This window comes from Oryza sativa, chromosome 1 (genome assembly GCF_034140825.1).
Source record: "Oryza sativa Japonica Group chromosome 1, ASM3414082v1".
In the NCBI taxonomy this organism is placed as follows: domain Eukaryota; kingdom Viridiplantae; phylum Streptophyta; class Magnoliopsida; order Poales; family Poaceae; genus Oryza; species Oryza sativa.
Window position 1 is genome coordinate 1,754,261 of NC_089035.1, and position 16,017 is coordinate 1,770,277.

General features: G+C 44.2%; 4 protein-coding genes across 4 annotated transcripts; 2 read left to right on the plus strand and 2 right to left on the minus strand.

Annotated features, from left to right (window-relative positions):
* The first annotated feature begins 263 nt into the window (after positions 1–263).
* Positions 264–1,824, plus strand: LOC4325981 (ethylene-responsive transcription factor ERF118). Its single transcript, XM_015761053.3, has one exon. The coding sequence runs from the start codon at positions 473–475 to the stop codon at positions 1,487–1,489; it is 1,017 nt and encodes a 338-aa protein (XP_015616539.1). The 5' UTR covers positions 264–472; the 3' UTR covers positions 1,490–1,824.
* Positions 1,825–7,719: 5,895 nt separating this feature from the next.
* On the plus strand, positions 7,720–10,975 carry LOC4325792 (probable signal peptidase complex subunit 3). Its single transcript, NM_001401493.1, has 6 exons — positions 7,720–7,904; positions 8,490–8,537; positions 9,325–9,387; positions 9,845–9,898; positions 10,458–10,544; positions 10,638–10,975. Exons 1-6 carry the CDS (start codon positions 7,779–7,781, stop codon positions 10,764–10,766), a joined length of 507 nt encoding a protein of 168 aa, NP_001388422.1. The 5' UTR covers positions 7,720–7,778; the 3' UTR covers positions 10,767–10,975.
* Positions 10,667–12,212, minus strand: LOC4325793 (Bowman-Birk type wound-induced proteinase inhibitor WIP1). The gene is made up of 2 exons (XM_015769892.3): positions 12,031–12,212; positions 10,667–11,417 (listed from the first exon to the last, which is right to left on the minus strand). The coding sequence occupies exons 1-2, from the start codon at positions 12,113–12,115 to the stop codon at positions 11,197–11,199; spliced, it is 306 nt and encodes a 101-aa protein (XP_015625378.1). The 5' UTR covers positions 12,116–12,212; the 3' UTR covers positions 10,667–11,196.
* Positions 12,213–13,588: 1,376 nt separating this feature from the next.
* On the minus strand, positions 13,589–14,450 carry LOC4325794 (Bowman-Birk type wound-induced proteinase inhibitor WIP1). The gene is made up of 2 exons (XM_015767326.3): positions 14,283–14,450; positions 13,589–14,090 (listed from the first exon to the last, which is right to left on the minus strand). The coding sequence occupies exons 1-2, from the start codon at positions 14,365–14,367 to the stop codon at positions 13,873–13,875; spliced, it is 303 nt and encodes a 100-aa protein (XP_015622812.1). The 5' UTR covers positions 14,368–14,450; the 3' UTR covers positions 13,589–13,872.
* Positions 14,451–16,017: the final 1,567 nt, after the last annotated feature.

The window sequence follows — 16,017 nt, forward strand, 5'->3', positions numbered from 1 at the left end:
CCTCCCCCTCGTCTGCGCCCGCCGATCTATGCACCAGAGGCTCCACGGCTGGAACAAGTCCACGTCGATGCTCAGGTGCGTCCGGGTGCCCCTTCCCCACCGTGAAATTTTTCATCTTTGGCGAGGTTTACGCCGATCTGGAGTGGATTTGACCGGGTTTCGCGGCCGGTTCGTCCAGATCTGGAGGGTTCTTGGTGGGTTTTTGTGGGGTTTTTGATTGATGGGTTTGTTTCTCGTCTGTGATTTTGCAGGGACGGGTTCGGGGTCAAGTATTCCGGGTTCCTCCACATAAGGCCGTGTGGTTTCTGTCGAGGAGATTGACGGATTCGATCGATTCGTGTTCGTCTCCGTCAAATTTTTGCACAAGAGAAAAAAAAAGTTTCCCCCTTTTAGAGTTTTTCCCCTTCAGTTTTGTCAGTTTTGGTGAGGAATTTTAGAGTTCTTTTCCGGCAAGAGTTAGAAGAAGAGAGAAATGGCCCCTTCCAAGCAGCAGCAGATGCTCCTCAAGAAGGTGATGGCGAAGAAGCCCAAGACGAAGAGGCTATCCGGGTTTGGCCTTAAACCCTCTGCTGCTTTCTCCAGGCCCCATGTGCCGTCGGCGGCGGCCTCCCTGCAGCCAAGCCGTCGCGTCCGCGTCGTGTTCGAGGACCCTGACGCGACGGACTCCGACTCTGACGACGACGAGGACGCCGGCGCCGCCTCAAAGAAGCGCTACTTTGAGCTCTTCATTGGCAAGCCAGCTTCGTCGACGAAGCAGGCCTCTCCGGCGTCCACCGTCGCTGCCTACGCCAACATCGGCAAGGTTGGGAGCACCTGCTACCGTGGTGTGCGCCTCCGGAAGTGGGGCAAGTGGGCGGCGGAGATCCGCAACCCCTTCACCGGCCATAGGGAGTGGCTTGGCACCTTTGACACTGCTGATGCGGCCTCCGCCGCCTACCAGTCTGCCTCCCGCAACTTCGCCGAAGAGAAGCGCCGCCGTGGTGTGGCCTCCTCTGCCTCACCTGCTAGTTCGGCGACCCCTACTCCGACTGCGTCCTCGTCGTCCTCGACTTCTGCCGCGCCATTCGCCCACCCTTCGCCGTCGTCTGTGCTCGAAGCCACCAAGCCAGCTCCAAAGCCAGAGTCGCCGCCGCTGCCGGAGCAAGCTGCAACTCCCCTCCTGGTGGAGGCTACCAACGAGACCGCCGAGCTGCCGGATGACCCAGAGTTCTACAAGGATATACTGCGCGGTCTACAGCTGCCGGACATTGACCCGATGGATTTCCGAGCTGGGCTGGATGCTCTGGATATCTCCGATGTGCCGGCTTACATGAATGGCGAACAAGACGTACTCTTCACTGAGGACATGCTGCTTGGAGACTTCGCTGAAGAAGATGACCTCGACCTCGACGACATCGGTGATGACTTCTGCGAGGATTTCCCAGAGATACCCAGCGGCTACGACTTCGGCCGTGGTGATATGTTCCGGCAGGTGGATTTCTGCGTGTGAATTAAGAGCTTGCTAAAGTTATTCATGTTGGTGTGATGGGCCTGTGAGTGTGGGTGCTTGGGAGGAGATTTCTTGGGTTTTTTCCCCGAGCAAAATCAATCTGCTCGTGCCCTTGAGATTTCAGTTCCGCCCATAAGAACTCCAACGCACATTTAGCATTCGGAGAGTAATTTTGTTAGGTTAAAAGTATGGTAAGTTATAGGTGGTATGTTATGTTTTTCTTTTTCTTTTCTCAATGTTATCTGGTACCTAAGTTTGTCAAGAAAATCATAGTGGACAAGTCAAGTATTTGGGGCTGTCGTCTCTGTTATGGAAAGAAAAATAAGTTTTGATTACATTACATATCTTTTGCTCTCGAGATCTGGTCATGTCGTCGCATTGCAACTCGTCTCGTCTGTATGCATTTTACTCTGCTGGTTTAATGTTGAGATTGTGTAGTTAATGAGCTGTTACCCTGAGATTCCTGCACTGAGGATGTGCAGCTAATTTTATGAGTTTGACTAATGAGGCTAGATATTTTACCTATGCTGTGATCGTGCAGCTGGTTGTTTTGGACGCTGGTGGGCAGATCGTGCGGTTTTTTTTTACAGGTGCTGGTATACAAGATGCGGCTAGATCCGATACGCATGCGTACAAGCTGCTAGACAAAGTCCGGGTTCAGTGTTAGCTGTGAGCAGTGATGCGTTTTGTTTATGTGGAGAGAGCTTGGTCGTTGCACGGTGGTGCGTACTAAAAGTATTTTCAGAGGTTGTGACCTGTTAGAGAGGGACTGAGCGAGTATACTAGTATTAGTACAGTAGTAGTGAGCTGAGCCGCCTGAGATTTTTATTGCGAGACTTGAGCATATTGGAGAATGGAGAGAGTATCAAGCAAGTTGGCCATAGGCATCGACCGAGTGAGTGAGAGAGTGCTCACTCCTTTCTTCGTTTATAGGTGCACTTTTGTGAAGGCGGCGTGGGGGAGAGTAGGCCGCGACAGGTGGTTCGCTCGCCCTGTGCCAAACAAAACTGAGCCCCACGTGACAAGGTACAGCAAATGCGTACCCAGCTCACGGCTGGGAGCAGTAGCATTTGGTGTGAGTCACGGAGGTGTGGGCGTGAGTCACCTCGCAGTCGCAGGCCAGCCGCTGCTTGTCTCGTTTTGGCGCGGCGCGCGGCGACGCGAGACGGCTGGCCGGCTGGGGCCATGGTTTTTCCCCCGCGGGGGCGTGTGGTGCTGTGTGGTGTGGCGCCGCGCGCGCGGGTGGTGATAAGGTTCCCGATGAGACCGCGGCTCACCAGGGCAAATCCCGCGCGTGGTCACGCCCCGCGCGCGTCCGCGCGTCCTATCCCCGGCCGCGAAACGGCGTCGTGTAGTCGTGTACGTAGACATGACGCGGCGCGGGATAACCCGACGGGGAGGCGATATACGGGCGATACCGATACGGATGGCGTGGCTATCCTATTCTAGGACCGGCCGCGCTGGTACGCCACGACGTCGACGCCTTTGGCATGGCACCCCGCGTTTTGTTCGCTTCCTCCCTCTCTCGCTCACATGCCGTCCATGCCGTTTCTGTTGTGATTTTCCCACAAGCTTAACCTTTTTCCGAAAGACCATTTCCCAGAGCTTAACTTGTTTTAATTTGCGAAAGGACTCGCACGCATCGGCACACTTGGGACGGGGTACGGCACAGCTGGAAGCCACGCTGCGAAGGTGGAGTGAGGTGAGTGAATGCGTTAGCTGGTAGGGGACGGGGACGTGGCTGGGTTGGGTCAGGTGGGTGGAGGATGAATCGAAGTCGGATGTCAGCTTGGCGTGGCCGTGCAAGGTCGAGATATCGCGCGCTTGTTGCTCCACGGTTGTTGACATGTGGCGCGGCGCCGATCGAATTGCCGGCTCGCGCACGGCTTTGTTGCCTCTGCTTTTTCCACCTTTTGCCGCGCACGTCATAGCGTGTGGCTGTGTTGTCTCGTTCGACGTCATGGCGGCTGCTGCTGCTCATCTCTTGCGCCCGGTGCACGCATCGAATCATTGCGCTAAGTTGGTTTAGGCTACCTGTGGCAGTACTAGGTTTGGCTAATAATCCACGTGTGTAGGTAGGTTAGTTACGGACTTACGGTGGTGCAAAAGTAAAACTGTTGGCAGTCACACTTGATATGATCGCTAACCATAGTCTTTTCGGAGAAAAATGGTTCAGATAGGTGGTTCGATTTCTGCCATAGACTACTCGTCAACAAAGTCCACGCAACAAGAAGAATGGCCACGAGCCAGGTGAAGGCAATAATGATGATTATTAAGACCGCACCTAATAGTACTAGGATTTTTGGCACCTAACAGCACTAGGATATTTGGAAAGGAACAGTCCTAACCCCAAAAGAATTGGAACCCCCAACTTCACTTCCATGTTGACATCTTCACTCCCTCCGGGAATACGAGTGACCGAGTGACGTGTCATTTTTCTTTCTGGAACGTTCTGTGCGGAATCCAGCAGACATCCAAGCTTAAGAACTTGGCGTGTTCCTACTTCGTCTTTACGGAGATACAGTGTATCCATGCGATTTTTGCCGAATCTTGTTACGAAGTACTAACAGTTTTCGTCTTCTCGTTTGTACGCTATCTGGCCGTCGAGTGACTCGCCACCACTCGACGATGTGTGTGGATCGAAACGGTCGTCTTTGCCGCATGCCGAAACAGTTGGTGGCGGCATGCGGCGCATCGCCTATCAAATCGCAATGTTGCGTGTTGGAAGAGGAGTTATTGCCGGCTCCATCGTCCGTATCGTTCGTTCGTTCGTTGAATCTTCCTTCAATCCCCCGGTGCGGCGCTGCTATTTGCCGATCGCGACGCGGGCGCCGCGCCGCACGGCCGAACTCGACGGAGACGACACGGTGGCGCGCTTGATGGCGCGTGCAGCTGCCACGCAGATCGCTCGCGCTTCACGTTAGCTCATCACAGGCATCGCACGATGGGCGCTTGTTAATGCGGCCTTGAATTGGCCCTAGCCCTGTTTGGTCTGCATCAGATCCGGATCTACACTAATCCTGCTCGAGTTTTGACAGGATCTATGCTTCGTGTTGCCGATCAGGTAGACAGTCCCCATCGCGAGCGACATCCCGAGTCAAATCGGTGATGGAACCAGGGGGAGAAAATCGCACAAAGTCGTGGCTTAGTCCAACTTCTTCCAATTATCCACTCTTTTCCTGGAACATATCGCTTGCGTCGATGGAAAAATATAATCCATTTGATTAGTCGGCCGAAACCTGTGATATAGGAGTATACTACTGCTACTATCCCTCTGGCTATTGCCGCTTACGGCGAAGACAAAACATCAAAATCGCAAACGTGTCCATATACTACTACTGCTGGTGACAAGTCCGTCCTCCTGCGAGAAGATCCAAAGCTGCCGGTAAAAGGAATCGCGGTACATCGCACAGTTGTAGTACTGCTCGTTGCTACAGCTCCAAGCAAGTTGAGACAAGATTCAGTTTTAATTTTTATTTTTTTTCTCCTTCAACGACAGCGTCTGACCGACCAGCTGCCGGTCGACATGGTGAGCTCCGCCCCCGATTTCTCAACGTTTTCCTGACGAGATTTGCCGTGTGGTACCGTGGTGCCCGCAAGCAGGGCCAGTGGTGTGGTCGCTGTCACGTGGTGTTGTGCGCGAGATGAGGTGAGTGTGAGGGCTCGAGGGAGACACAGAGCACCAGCCTCTGACCCTGCTGATGATCTGGGGTCAAAACGACTCCGGAGGCTGCAGCCAAGTTGGACGAACGAGGGAGTGTATTATTGGCGTATTTTACTGTCGTGGAATCAATCATTCGTGACCTGGTGTGGAGCACTCTCACTCGATCCCTTGGCTTGGCTATCACCTGGCTCATCTTTGCCGTTGATATTTTTGACCTGTGCAACTCATGGATTGTCAGTCGTAGTAGGTAGTAGCCGGTTGCTTTGCTTTCACTCTAGAGAGCTGAGCAGTGCGTGGATCACTGTACTGAATCGCTTTTAGTAGAAAGATCCAAGCACTAATGCTGTCACTAAAGTGTTGTTTACAATTTCCTGCGGCTTCGAGAGATGTCAAGCCAGCTCGCTACTTTGGTAGTATCGCTTGGAGCAATGTTCCTCTTTCTGTCACTCTAATCAAACTCCACTGTTGCGCATATCTTCTTGTACGGAGCCTGTTTAGGATATGCAGAAAATTGAATGTTTCATCATAAATAGCATTCACTCCGTTCTAGTAACTTTTTTTCCTCTCACGTTTGTTCCCAAACAAATTCATTTTTACCAATTATTGTATCGAGTTTGTGAAAGTACAAATAAATGTATCAGAAATAGATAAATTAATGGATAATTGTATCGGGATTTAACTGAAGCGGGATATTATGGTCCTTTCGATTTTATATCGATATGTAGGGTGAGTGGAATATAACTTGTTTTAGGACGAAGGCATTACTAGTAATAAAATAGAGTCGAGTTTATTTCAATATATTGAGGAAAAAATAATCATATGTACTAAAGTGAAAATCCTAAAAAGAGAAAAGGGGACAGCCTCAATGTTTTTTTCCCCGAACATGTTGAACTAATTTTGAGTAAATTATACCGTTGGCGGAGCTACAAGGTAGGTGTAGCCTGTTACATGAACATGTAAAAACCTCAGACCAATACACCAAAACGGCAAACCGCATCAATTCTTGCTGCGTCGAGTACATTGAGTAGGATATCACGTAGTCGTAGGCACACACATGAGGAGGATGTTATGCGGATATGTATGTGATCAGTCCACTAGAGACTAAGGTACACTTGATTATTTAGGTTGTGTTTTTAAGTCAATGTTCCTAATTTCACTTGTTTCTTTTTCACGTGTATGTTTTCCAAACCGTTAAATGATATTTTTTTAGAAAATTATTATAGGAAAATTGCTTTTAAAAAGTTATATCAAACTATTTTTAAGCTTTTATACTTAATTAACCGCACACTAATGTGATTGTTATAAAAGTACGTCGATATAATGGAACGACAATTAACTTTTTCGATCGCTTCAGTCATTGGTCACCTAAGACACGCTAAATGACGACATAAGAACACATGATATTTGTTAAAGAGATTTAGCCTAAGCCTACATGCATCCCAGGGCTCTAATTATGGGCAACACCAAGACGCTACGAGTCTATGGCCTCACCGCCATAGTCTTCCTGCGTGTCTATGATACATTATAGTCGCCATCTTTTATATTGTGGTGCCCTCCTCTCTTTAAGAGAATACCGGGTTATAAAGTCCGACTTTAACTTCACCCCTACCAAATATTACAACTCCAAGTCCAACTTTAACTAAATAGTACTAGTATATTTGACATTTATTCTAACAATTCTCAACCCCTTCTCCCGAACACAACTAGAGTGACTTTCGTCCCACCTTAAATGAAGCTTACTCGCATTATATGGTACTCATAAACTGAAAATAGAATCTCCCTGTATAAATCACATTGGGAAATCACCCTCATCTTATTGCCATATTATGCGCTAGTCGAGATGAGGACGCTCTTGGCGTCGTTGACATCCATTGCTAAGTCCCACGCTATAACCTCTATCACTTGAACACTAAAAACTCCACTCCTCGTCTCCTCCTAACTCGAATGACTTCCATCTTATAAACCGTTATTGAAATTTAAAATTTAAAATTATTTTTTTCAGCATTTTTTGTTTTTAAAATTACATTTGAAATTGTTAATGACACACATATAAAAAATTCAACCATCCGTGTATTAAGAAAACACATACTCTATTCGTTTTTCATATTATAAGTCGTTTGACGTTTTTCCTAGTCAAACCTTTTTAAGTTTGGCCAAGTTTATAGAAATATAGTACTAGTATTTTCAACATAAAACAAACATATTATCAAAATATATTCAATGTTAAATTCAATGAAAATAATTTAATATTTTAAATGTTGCATAAAATTTCTATAATCTTGATCAAAATTAATAAAAAAATCGACTAAAAAAATTCAGATGACTTATAATAAGTACAATATTGCAGTATAGGCCCATACTGGCCTGGCCGGAGAACACAGCAGTATTTAGCCCAAAACGAAGATGCATTGGTCCACCTGGCCCAAGCTCAGTCTAATCCACGAGCAAACATAGACACAATTTCACCATTTCTAATCGGACGGCGCGCAAGTCCGTGCACTCGTGGCAGTTGCAAGATCGCCGTCCGTTGATTCACATATAGAAAAGGCGAGGAAAAAACTCGAGAGGAAAAAGAAAAAGAAAGAGCCCGAAAAGAAAAAAAAAGGGAAAAAAAAACTCGGAGCGATGCACTCTTGGGTGCAGCGGCTGTTGACGACGGCGACGACGGCGGCGCTCCTCCTCCTCGCCGCCTGCTGCGCCGCCTCCGCGCTCGACGCCTTCCACGTCCCCTCCGTCCAGGCGCAAGCCCATGTACGAATCCGTCTGTTCTTCTTCTTCTTTTTGCTCCCTTTGCACTATCACGCCTGGAATCATCCGCGACTCGGAACCCTCGAAATTGGGGATCTTCTCTGCATTGCGCAGCATGTTGATATGGCTGAGATAGTTCTGAAATGTTTAGGTATTTGTTCTAGCCGGTTATCGTAGTCTATCTAGCAACGCGAAATTGTACAGTTCACTGGAAGATCTTTATAGGGTTAGGGTTTAGGGTTCTGTGATGTCTGGGAGGTCATTGGTGTGGCAAAATAGGTGGTATTTTGGGGGTTATAGGATCTTTGATGATTCTTGTTTACAAATGGAGATGCTATTACTGGTAGGTTGTTGTCATTTTCGGCTAGATCATGTACATATAGAATGTAGACACTGATTTGTCTGGCTGAAATGTAGAATTTTGGAAGGTTGGGTGCCAAATTCTGATTCTTTCAACAATGGTAAAATTGTGAATCTATCAGAGTATCAGTTATCTCTGCAAGCAGTGCTCGGTTATCATCTCTTTGTTGGTCTTGTTGCCTATTGATATTAGCATCAATGTGCTTATGTAATTTTTTTTTCTTGTAGGTTACAAAGATAAACCGATTCCACAAGCAGCTCAATGGCAACGACAAGGTCTGTGCCTTAAGGCCCTTAACCTTTCGTGCTTGCGTGTGTGTGCTGCCAGAGGCCTAAACGTATTTAGTTTCATTATGCGATAATTTCAAATTATCCAAATCACAGTTTCAGAGTAGTGTCTTCTAAATAGAGCAAGATTTCAATATGTGCTATTCTGTTATAATCTTCTACGCTGTATAATTATGTCATAGTACGTTTTTTTACCTTTTCTCATCAAGTAGCCTGGGTTCTGCCATTGTGTATTTTCGCCTTTTCAGTTTAGATTCAATACATTTCATTATGTGCTATGGAGAGTTTGCTTGGTCTGAAGTTCCGATGTTATGAATTAACAGTCAAAGGCTTGCCTTCGCTTTCTTTTAATGCAAATCTGCTTTGATATCTGTAATCAAGAAATACATTTTAGTAAAAAACCTTTCTTGTGCAAAGGCTTCAAATGTTACTATCTTATACTGAATGCAAAATAGAGTAGACATGTTCCAACTTCCAACCACCTGCAGAACAAAATCTGTCAACTTCCAATAGCATGATATTCATAAATATACAACAATGATTTTTCCAAAGTAATATTATCTCACTTTCATATCTAGAACAGAGTCTTGTAAATCCGCTTATGATATAATATGTTTCTCTCCTCAACTACTAATATGCACATCTGTTTGAATTACTTGATGATTTGCTGTTGCAATATTTCCTTTGTGAAATTCTGCGAATATATCGATCTCATAAATATACTGTGTTACTTCCTTTGCAACTACAATGAAAACTTTGTAAATTTGTGTGACAGGTGACACTGACCTTCAACTTGTCCGCAAATTTGGAGTCACTATTCACTTGGAGCACAAAACAGGTGATATTTTGATTTCACTAGAATATGCAGCTCATGTTTCAAATGTGGTATATCAGAAAACTGCGCTCACGTTTATCCCTGCCAGTCCGGCGAACAATATTAGCTGAACATCGCAAGTAACATGCTCGGGTAGGGATTGAGCAATTCACATAATGTTACTGAGAAACTGGACTGCTGTCCTCAATATAGAAGCATTGAAAAACTTGAGCAATGAGTGACCATCACTATTTGATACTTTAACATTGTCATGGTTCATGATTGCTTATCCTGTGAAACCAGTAATAAAAAGATGGTCACCGACGATCTACTGAATGTTATTGACTTGCTACATACATATTTAATTTGGCAGTCCATACTTCAGTTGTAGGATTTCCCAATTTTTATCACATGATTTTGTAAAGTTTTGGTTTACTTCAATGTTTTCGTAGCCAGTTACTAAGTTGTTCCTTTGATACAGGTGTTCGTTTTTCTGACTGCTGAGTATGAGAACTCGAAGAATTCGCTTAACCAGGTAACTAGTTCACATTTTACCTTGGCCAGCAGATTCTTCCTGCCAGTATCTGTACTATTACGAACAAGTAGCTGGTCTTCAATCAGTGATTACATGAAATCTGTAATCATGCATGGAATGTTTAGACTACTGTACATACCTACCCCTTTCTTTTTAGCTTTTTCACTGGATTATTTGCTCCACGCTTCTACAAATACAATTGCTTAGACCTCTTGTTCTAAGCTATCTGTTAAGGTTATTTCTCAAAATATTTAATTTCCCTATAACCAAGTAGATAATCTGCGGCAATAATTCTGTGAATAATTTGTTTTGAACGCTACCTTATAGAAACTGGCTGAAATCTGTAGTAATGTTCTGGTACATGTATTCATTGTGCTGGTATAGTGCAGTCTTTCCTTTAACCAGCAAGTAAACTTTTGATCAAGTTGTTCCAACAAGTTGCTCATTGCTTTGATACTATGTAGTCAGATATACAATTAAGCTGGTCAATTTATATTCTATATTCTAGTGGTTGCGGTTGATCAATCCATGCTCATGTTGAAATTGTGATATTTGACAGGTTTCATTGTGGGACCACATCATACCCGACAAGGACAAAGCGAATTTGCAAGTGGAGGTGAAGAGCAAGTATCCTCTGATTGACCAGGTAAAGCGTCAATCGTGCTTCAAAATCGAGTGTTAGTTTGCATGCATTCTTGGAATTTCTCTTGACTAGAATCATCTGCTCTGCTCTCATCAGGGAAGCAGTTTGCGCGGGAAGAAAGTTCAGCTTGTTCTACACTGGCATGTCATGCCCAAGGCCGGTGTAATGATCCGGGATCGAATGGCTCTCTCAGAGTTCAACCTGCCAGACTCCTATACATCTTGAGCAGCTCTGCTCTATCTGATCAGTTCTGTAGTAGACTCACACATGTAGATCTGGTAACAATCCTCTAATGAACATGACGATTAAGCATTGTGCATCCTAGGCAAAATGCTCTTTCCAATTTGGCATCTGCCATACGTTAGGATAATTGATGGAAAACCGAAGCAGCATATGAAAAGCACAGAAACAGCGGCTGCGTTTATTCTTGCCCCAGCTCGATTGAGCACATAGAGATGCATTACATGTGCTGGCAGAGTGACTGTCAGTGAAGTACTGACATCAACCAGCTACATCTTCACTCACTGCGTAGTACATATATCTAAGAAACAACGGCTTATTTGTTGGCATGTAACTTGGGACGGCATGCGTATGCACGAACTCAAGCACCATGGCCATGCTCTCACAGCACATTGGAGTTTGGATTGAGAGGATTTCAGTGCTTGCAGGGAGGGCCGCACATGCCGAGGAAGGTGTCGGTGCACTTGAACTTCTTCACAGGGTGAGTCTTGACGACGGCGCAGCTCTTGCAGACGGGGTCGCACTTCTTGACGACGTCCTCGCAGGTGTAGAGCCCCGAGAAGGAGAAGTTGCAGTTGCTGCAGCACTTGAGCTTGCCACCGTTGGTCTCAGTGTTGCCCTTGCTCTCTCCCACAGCTGCAACCAATTATCCGTGCAACCATTCAGTGATTAATCAGACATTTTTTTACACTAATTTGGATAGTTAAAACGGTGAAAGTTGGTTACGCAGCAGTAGAAACTTGGGTTGAATTGTTGGGTTCTTTCCGGCTTTGAGCCTATATCCATTTATGTGGATGAATGATGCTTGTGTATACAGGCTGTTAGGTTGGTTGGCATGATGGAGCCCAGCCAATGCATGCTTTGGATGTTTTTGTGCATGTCGAGTGCCAGTGACAGTGAGCCCAGTGAATGAGAGTGGCCGACCCCAAGATGGCAAGATCTACGAGCCTATCCTCTCGACGGCGACCTTGTAGTTTCATTCATTCGGTATGCCTTAGAAAAATCTCTAAAGTATACGATGCATAATCATCAATCACCGCAATTCCGAATCCTGATAACAACAACACAGTACGGGAATGGAAAGGCACACTCCATGGTTGTTCTTTCTAAAACTGTAAAGTAGTTGACTGGCTTTTGTTGGATCCAGTTATTAGAAATCTCGTGAGAGTGTAAATCCAGTTTACAGAGCAGGTTAACTAGCATTTTCCCGGGCCAAAACTTAATTTGACAATTAAGAAACACACGTAACCATTCTCCTTAGCCACAGCTGCAAAAATCCCCATGACCAGGACGGCCTGGAGAACCAGGATCACCATGAGCGTGCTGCTCTTCATGGCCACCTGTAAATTGTTATCGTGCTATAGCTATGCACAAAGCTTTGCCCTTGCTCGGTCTACTTGCAGAGTGCTTTGAGCGGTTGTGGTTGCTGCTGGCTAAGCGCATCTGACCAGCTCTATTTATAGGTGTCCAGATCGGATTTTTTTTTCTCTTGGAAATTAACTTCGTCAGGTGCGTCTTTTTTTGACCCTGGTCTGCGATCTGGAATGCACATGTCAGCTTGGTGTTTCTCCCAAGCTTACTTTCTAAAGTACAAGAACTGTAGCTATTAGGAGACATCAGTGCTTAATTAACCTCACTTAATTTGGCAATTGCAAAACCTATACCTCCTTACAATGTATAACCCAACGTCACTTCTCAGTATCAGTAACATGGAGAGAAGCATCATTCCACAGCATAATCTGATGGTACACACAGCACAGTACAGTCGAGTGATCTACCACGGCTAATTAAGCAACTCTTCCTACATATCACGTGGACGATGCTCGCCATTTGCAACAACTTGCAAACCTGACGGTGACCTCTCATAATTACAGGAATGGATTCGATCTATTCCCCGAGAACATGCCCCAGCCTCAACAAACAAATCACACCCTCCGTCCTATAAAATTAGTAGAGTCAGATTGATACCAAAATAAATCTTTCCAAAATTTAGTAATATCAAAATTTTAGTAAAGTGACGGTTTGTCAAAATTTTGGTAGAATAGACTCAATGTAATATTGCCAAAATTCTATAGATATTATCAAATATTTGGCACTAAAAACTAAATGTAGCCACACGATTATCATCTTAATACAAATAATTTAGATATAACCGAAAGACCAAACACTTAGTTAAGAAGTGCTAATTACATGAAACTATAATATTAATGAGCTAAAAGCTTAGCTTGGCTAGACTCATTAGACTACGACTTTGAGCTTATTTTCCACCCCATCGTTGAGTGCACCTCTTATCACACTCAAAGAAATAAATCCAATCAACAAATCTATGGTTTTACTATCCTATTAAAAAGAGCAATTTTACCATCCAATATTTGGTATTTCGAGGTACCACATTTTACACATAAAAGTTTGGTATCTTGAGATACCAAACTTTACACTAGAGGTACCAAAATTTACACTAGAAAATATGCCGATGTACCAAATATTTGTGGTACACTATGATTTGTGGCACCTCTTATGCACTCAAGCATACATAATATTTGTGCACACTATGATTCAAATCTGGTGGGTCTGTGGGTGGAATTATGGGATGCTTCCCCGTTCAAAGGAATATTTTTGTTATGAAAGGTTTAATCATTAATTGATTACATGAAAAAGATTCTCTATGTTATATAGTACTAGGAGTATATGTAATATGTTCTTCTGACATGATGATGTGCTAATCAGTAAAGTGTAATAAAAGAAGTTGATCTTTTTAAACTTGATGGTTATTAAGGTAGACAGATTTTCCTTGCTGACAGATAATATAGACAATATATATCTATTATCACAAGATAATATTAACATTGTTCTCATGTCCCTCTCAAGTCCAGGGGAAACACAAGTCTCCCAAGTAACATGCAAACACCTTCTAGCTTCATTATTTTTATTTGGTCCTTCACTCAGACAACGGCTTATTGTTCGAGTATACAGTATACTAGCATCGAGATATGATATATAATGCACACTGTATATCACACAGATCACAGATATATGACAGCAATGGCTCGCGTTCATGCATTATTCAGGTCATCATCGATCGATCGATCGATCAGTGCTTGCAGGGAGGGCCGCACATGCCGAGGAAGGTGTCGGTGCACTTGAACATCTTCACAGGGTAGGTCTTGACGACGGCGCATTTCTTGCAGACAGGGTCGCATTTCTTGACGATGTCGTCGCAGGTGTAGAGCCCCGAGAAGGAGAAGTTGCAGTTGCTGCAGCACTTGAGCTGCCCCGGGTTGATGTCGATCGCCTTGCTCTCACCCACGGCTGCACACATGAAAATTCGATCATTCAGATCAATCATAGGGACTACATTGTACTGCATGACATTATCATCAGTAAACATCTGAGAAGACAGAAATGGTCAGTGTGAGAACGCAGTTAAGCAGCCTAGCTAAGATAGGCGAATCATATATATCCATCAGCGGCAAGAGATTAATGTATACAGTAGTACAGTACCATTTTCTTTTGCAACAGCAGCAAAGATTCCCATGATAAGAGCGGCCTGGACAGCCAGGATCACCAAGAGAGTGCTGCTCTTCATGGTGATGTTCTTGCGTTCCAAAGCCTTGAGCTATTTCCTCTACTTGGTACTAGTAGATGGCTTTACGCTTTGTGTTTGTGGTTATGGCCAAAGCCCAGGAGAGCATCTGTATATATAGGCGTTCAGATCTGAACAACATATTAGCATGTTGCCAAATGCCATTCTTTCATGCTTGATATCGAATATATTTTTTGGGGATGCATGTTAGGCGTGCCTTTGACTGACGCGGCTGCTAGAGTGTGAGGCGTTGAACACATTTTGTATTCTTCCATGTCACACTCACGCTCCTATCGTCCTCGTCAGCGGTCCAAAATGGACGAAATTGACACCACCAGCACCAACAAAAATCGTTCAGTTGTACAGTGGTAAGCTTTGCAAATCTTTAAGGGAATTAATAATGATTTCCCCATCTCATCACACAAACGAATTACCTGTTTTATATTATTATGTATAAATAGAACTCATGGGGGTTCAAAACACTATTTTATCAACTAGTAGTCCTATTTTTTTTCCTTGGACTCGTCTAGGATGTACCCTCTCCGTTTTTTTAATAGATAACGCCATTGACTTCTTATCAGACTATTCATCTTATTCAAAAATTTTATATAAATACATAAGATTTGAATCACGAATAAAATACTTTAAGTGATAAAACAACTCACAATAAAATAGATTATAATTACGTAAATTTTTTAAATAAGATGAATGATTAAACGTGTGATAAAATGTCAATTGCGTTATCTATTAAAAAACGAAGGTAATATATAGAAAAGCAGTATGCTGCGGCTTAACTAGAAATGGTAATACTGATTACTAGAGTCCCTGCGTGTCAGCATCCCCTGCTTATCAGGACTAACTGTACTGTGTATCGAAATGGACCCAGTTTTATTACAGGTATATCATGATCTTCTCATCACACTTGGATGACAAAATGATTGTACGTGCAAACTTGGATAACCGAGCAAGCTGAGCTGTCCGTTGGGAGATTAATCACGAGCTCATTCTCGAAAAGCAATTTTTTTTCAAACGCGTAAAAAAATTGTACGTTAATATATTAGAGAAAAATAGTTTTTGTTACACGGTACAATCAGTTAAACTGGCGATAGAGGAAGGAAGAAAAAGAAAAAAACTGTAGCTATAGAAAAGAAAAGCTACCGCGGCGACTAAACACAACTCTGATCAACGGGAGAGAAGGTACTCTGTGCCCTTAAAAAACCCAAAAACAATAATGCTAGCTGAAGACCGCACATGATCCTCTGAGATAATAGACTCCAAAACCAATAATCGGTATTAGGCAACACGACACCTTTCTTGCATATCATGACATTCCGCCCAAGTCTATAAGAAACGCAGATTAATTTGGCTAATCCGCCATGCGCATGATCAATTGATCAGCTCTAGCATCTCAAAGCCAAACAAGAGGCGAGGATAAGATCACAGGTCGCTATCGAGCGTTACTCTCACTGGCCCAGCGTTAAACCAAACCCTCTTTTGATGTTTCTGGCTCCACGTAAATACGTCCTGGCTGCCAAACCTCACTACCAACCTGTCATTAGCGAAATCAGAGCATCTGATGGTCTGTTTGGTACAATTTCAACTCCTAAATTTAGCTCTAGGAGTTAGGTCTGAAGTGGAGTTGTGGAGCTGGCA